Source organism: Apium graveolens, chromosome 3 (assembly GCF_009905375.1).
Source record: "Apium graveolens cultivar Ventura chromosome 3, ASM990537v1, whole genome shotgun sequence".
Taxonomy (NCBI): Eukaryota; Viridiplantae; Streptophyta; class Magnoliopsida; order Apiales; family Apiaceae; genus Apium; species Apium graveolens.
This window is the reverse complement of record NC_133649.1, coordinates 197,591,792-197,596,296: the sequence shown is the minus strand read 5'-3', so window position 1 is coordinate 197,596,296 and position 4,505 is coordinate 197,591,792. Positions and strand designations below refer to the sequence as shown.

At 43.3% G+C, this 4,505-nt stretch overlaps 1 protein-coding gene across 1 annotated transcript; it reads right to left on the bottom strand.

The window, feature by feature from the left end:
- Positions 1-348: 348 nt before the first annotated feature.
- On the bottom strand, positions 349-3,932 carry LOC141714769 (uncharacterized). Its single transcript, XM_074518268.1, has 6 exons — positions 3,858-3,932; positions 3,435-3,540; positions 2,444-2,780; positions 1,183-1,783; positions 818-1,045; positions 349-723 (listed from the first exon to the last, which is right to left on the bottom strand). The coding sequence occupies exons 1-6, from the start codon at positions 3,930-3,932 to the stop codon at positions 349-351; spliced, it is 1,722 nt and encodes a 573-aa protein (XP_074374369.1).
- Positions 3,933-4,505: the final 573 nt, after the last annotated feature.

Below are 4,505 nucleotides of genomic sequence, written 5' to 3'. Positions count from 1 at the left end.
ATAATAAAAATAAACTTGCATGTATAGATAATATCTATGAGAAATGGTTTTAACCCTTACATTAGATGGTTTTATCGACCTTATCTATAAATTTAATACTAAGTACTAGGAACACATCACAAATTTCCCAAACATAATGAACCTTCAGGTTTGAAGCGTGCCAAGTGGGGGGGGACTTCATCACCGTTCAGGGTCTCCAGCTTGTAGGATCCTCGTCCCAATGTTTTTCTGACCTTATAAGGTCCTTCCCAGTTATGGGCTATCTTTCATCTCTCCCCAACTCCTGATGCCTCAATATTCCTTAGAACCAAAACTCCCCGCTGAAATGACCTTTCTTTAACCCTTCTATTACAATACAGGGAGGCTCTTTGTTGATGCTCTACTGTGAGCATTGGCCTCATCTATGACCTCGTCAATGAGATCAGGAGCGAGCCTCATGCCTTCTTCGTTGGTCTCTGGCTCATAAGCTTCGATCCTAGGGGATCCACGAGTGATCTCAAGGGGCACCACGACCTCGGATCCATAAGCCAGCATAAACGGGGTAGCTTCAATAGTCACTTTGCAGGTGGTAGGATATGCCCATAGTATATGCAGCAACTCATCTGCCCAAGTGTTCCTGGAGCATTCAACCTTTTTCTTAAGTCCATCGAGGATGATTATGTTAGAAACTTCCGCCTTCCCGATTTCTTGTGGGTGAGCAGCTGAGGTGAAGTGAAGCTCTTGCTTTTATCATCGCAATACTCTCTGAATTCTGCATTAGCAAATTATCGCCCATTATCTATGAAAATGATACGTGGGATCCCATATGGCATATAACATTCTCCCAGAAGAACTGGGCAATTTGCTTGGTGGTAATCTTGGCTAGTGCCTTAGCCTCAATCAACTTTGTGAAGTAGATTATGGCTACCATGATGAACATCCTCTGTCCTGACACTACAGAAAATGGTCCAAGTATATCCATTCCCCATATTACAAATGGGATGGGTGTGCTGATAGATGTAAGGCTCTCTGGGGATATCGCACTATCGGAGCGTGCCTCTAGCACCTGTCATATTTTTTCACATAAGCCTTTGCATTGGCTAACATAGTTGGCCAGAAGAACCCCAATTAAGTTATCTTGTGAGTGAGGGCCCTGCCTCCAAAGTGTTTTCCATAAATCCCTTCATGGGCTTCTTTAAGTGCCTCATCTGCTTCAAGAGGTCTCAAGTACTTCAGGTATGGAATTACAAAGGACCTTTTGTAGAGAAGGCCTTCAATCAATAAATATCTCGATGCTCTAACCGACATCTTGCGTGCCTGCTGGGCATCGTCGAGGAGCCACCCAGTCTCTAAGTGGGTCTTGATCGGGTCTATCCAGCAGCTTGTCACACTAACCGGTGCTATCAGATTTATGACATGTATAGTAGGGGTCTTCCGGACCTGGAAGTAAATACTTCTCAGATAGTTCTTGATTTTGGACGAGACAAACTGGGATAGGGCATCAGCCATAGTGGTCTCCTCCTTCGGCACATGTTCTGCGTACCATTCATCAAACTGAGTCAATATTCCCTTTACGACTCTCACGTACTTGGCCATAATATCATTTTTAGCCTCAAACTCTCCATTTACTTGAACAACTACAAGTCTTGATTCTCCATAGACCTTCAGATTTTTTGCCCTCACGGCTCTAGCCAAGCCTAAGTCGGCTATCAATGCTTCGTATTCTGCTGCGTTGTTCTTAGTTGGGAAGTCCAACTTCAAAGCATACCGATTATGAACCCATCGGGACTTTGCAAGACTAGGCCTGCACCATTAGATTTTGTATTGGACGCTCCGTCAAAATGGAGAACCAAATACTCTTTCAGGATCATTTCTTTATCCTTCTCTTTTTCTCCTCCTTCTGGGGTTACTATCTCCTGCCCCGACTTCTTTTTCTTTAATGGTGCATTCGACCACAAAGTCTACTAAGGCCTGAGCCTTAATAGCCGTTCGAGGCTTGTATTTGATATCAAATTCTCCTAACTCAATTGCCCACTTGATGAGCCTTCCAATGGCCTTCGGTCTATGAAGAATGTTCCTCAAGGTTTGGTCCGTCAGGACTTCGATCTTGGGAGCCTGGAAGTATGGTCTAAACTTCCTCGAGGTTGTGATGATGGTAAGTGCGAACTTCTCTGTGGTGGAGTTCTTCAATTCTGCTCTATAAAAAACTTTGCTTACATAGTATACAGGCTTCTAAAGTTTTTGTTCTTCCTTTATGAGGACTGCACTTACGGCTTGTTCAGATACTGCTAGGTACAGATAAAGGGTATCCTCCAGACTTGGTTTTTCCATCAACGGGGCTTCAGTCATATACTTCTTTAGCTGTTCGAAGGCCTCTTGGCTCTCAGTTGTCCATTCAAAATTCTTCACCTTCTTAAGGATTTTAAAAAAGGGCAGGCATTTGTCTCCAGACTTGGAGATGAACCTCCTTAGAGTTGCGATTCTCAATGTCAGCTTCTGAACGTCCTTGATGGAGCTTGGTGGCTCCATATCTAGGATGTCTTTGATCTTGTCTGGGTTAGCCCCTATTCCCCTATTAGAGACCATGTGACCCGAAAATTTTCTAGACCCCAGACGAAAAGCACACTTGGCGGGGTTTAACATCATCTTGTAGTGCCTCAACACTTCAAATGCCTCTCCGAGGTGTTTAATATGATCAGCCTTGCTTAGGATTTTGACCAACATGTCATCAACATAGACCTTCATGGTCTTCCCTATTAGATGGGCAAATATCTTATTTACTAGTCTTTGATAAGTAGCTCCTGCATTCTTAAATCCAAAAGCCATAACAAGATAACAAAAGGCACCAAAGTCAGTTACAAAAGATACATTAGGGGTGTCATCCTTATGCATTTTAATCTCATTACAACCACTGAAGCCATCCATAAAACTTATCATCTAATGTCCAGCAATGGCGTCGATCAGGGTATCAATCCTTGGTAGGGGGTAGGAGTCCTTGGGACAAGCATCACTCAAATCAGTGAGGTCGATGCACATTCTCCACTTCCTATTGGCCTTCTTAACCATTAGGGGGTTAGAGAACCACACAGGGAATTATACTTCCTCAATGAATTCAGCTTCTAGGAGCTTCTCGACCTCTTGTTAATGGCTTTTAGCCTATTAGGGGCATAAGTTCTCTTCTGCTTTATAGCCTTCCGAATTAGATCGACGTTTAACATACGAGTTATGAGGTTCAGATCAATTCCAGGAATATCAGCTGCTATCCAAGAAATTACATTATTGTTCTTTTGTAGGAAAGTTGTCAATTGGCCCTTCAAGGGTTTATTCAGAGATGCTCCAATATACGTGACCTTCTCTGGGTCTAAGGAGTCTAGGGGAATTGGAACAAAGTCCTATGCTAGTTTCTCTCGAAGTTCATCATTCTCTCGGAAATATATGTCTTCTATAGAGAGGACCTTCCCCCGGTTCCATCGGACCTAAGTGCTGCAACATAGCAAAAACGGGCCATTTTCCGATCTTCATTTTTTCTCCAACACCGTTCCTAGTTGGAAACTTCAATACCTGTGGTAGGTTGAGGGCACGACTTTAAACGTATGAATCCTTGTTCTTCCCATGATGGAATTGTAAGTAGAGGATGCCTTAATAACCTGAAAGTTCAACATCTGCGTGGCCTCCTTGGGCTCTTCCCCGATAGTCACAGGAAGTTATATTGCTCCTTCAACTTTGCATTCCACGTGGTTAAACCCGTAGATGGGTGTGTCAGATGGAGTTAGTTAAGAATCATTGTTGCCCATCCTTATGAATGTGTCATGGAAATGAATATCCACGGAAACTCCATTTTCCACTAGGACCCTCATAACAGGATAATTTCCAATTACCGGAGTGATAACCAGAGGATCATCCCGAGGAAATTTCAAACCTTCAAGGTCTGGGTCACCAAATTCAAGTGTCATCTCTGACTTAGAACGCTTAGATGGTTTGCCGACTATGCTCATCACCTCTCTTGCATAAGCTTTTCAAGGGTTCCTTGTAGTACCAGCTGTTGTAGGACCTCCTCAAATCATATTAATTACCGGCCCTCAAGGCTGTGAGTTGTGATCTCTGTCATTACCCCTTCGATCATCATCTCTTCGGTCATTATCTCTTTTTTGGACTCCAGCCTCTTCACCCTTGGTGAAACGTCCAAATTTCCCCCTTCGGATCAAATACTCAATCTTATCCTTGAGTTGTCTACAGTCATCAGTATCATGACCAACGTCTTTGTGGTACCTGTAGTATCGACTCTTGTCTCTTTCTCGGGGTCTCCCCTTAGTGGCTTCAGCCATTTGAACTCTTTGTCCTTCTCAATTTCCATAAGGATTTGGCTCATCGAAGTGTTCAACCTTGCATACTCAGTGAACCATGGTTGTTGATTCTTCTTAGAAGAAAATGAGTCAAAACTTTTTCTAATTCGAGGATACTTGTCCTTGGAATCGTACTCCTGATCCGTCTTCCGCTTCTTGTTTCCAGCAGGCTCATTACTCACA

What these genes read in the sequence shown, in the direction of transcription:
- LOC141714769 (XM_074518268.1), bottom strand. Translation starts at nt 3,932, where the DNA reads ATGACACTTGAATTTGGTGACCCAGACCTTGAAGGTTTGAAATTTCCT. An exon ending in AGAATCGCAACTCTAAGGAG is followed by an intron (nt 1,784 to 2,443) that starts GTTCATCTCCAA and finishes CTAATGGTGCAG; the next exon opens with GCCTAGTCTTGCAAAGTCCC. An exon ending in GACCTCTTGAAGCAGATGAG is followed by an intron (nt 1,046 to 1,182) that starts GCACTTAAAGAA and finishes AAAATATGACAG; the next exon opens with GTGCTAGAGGCACGCTCCGA.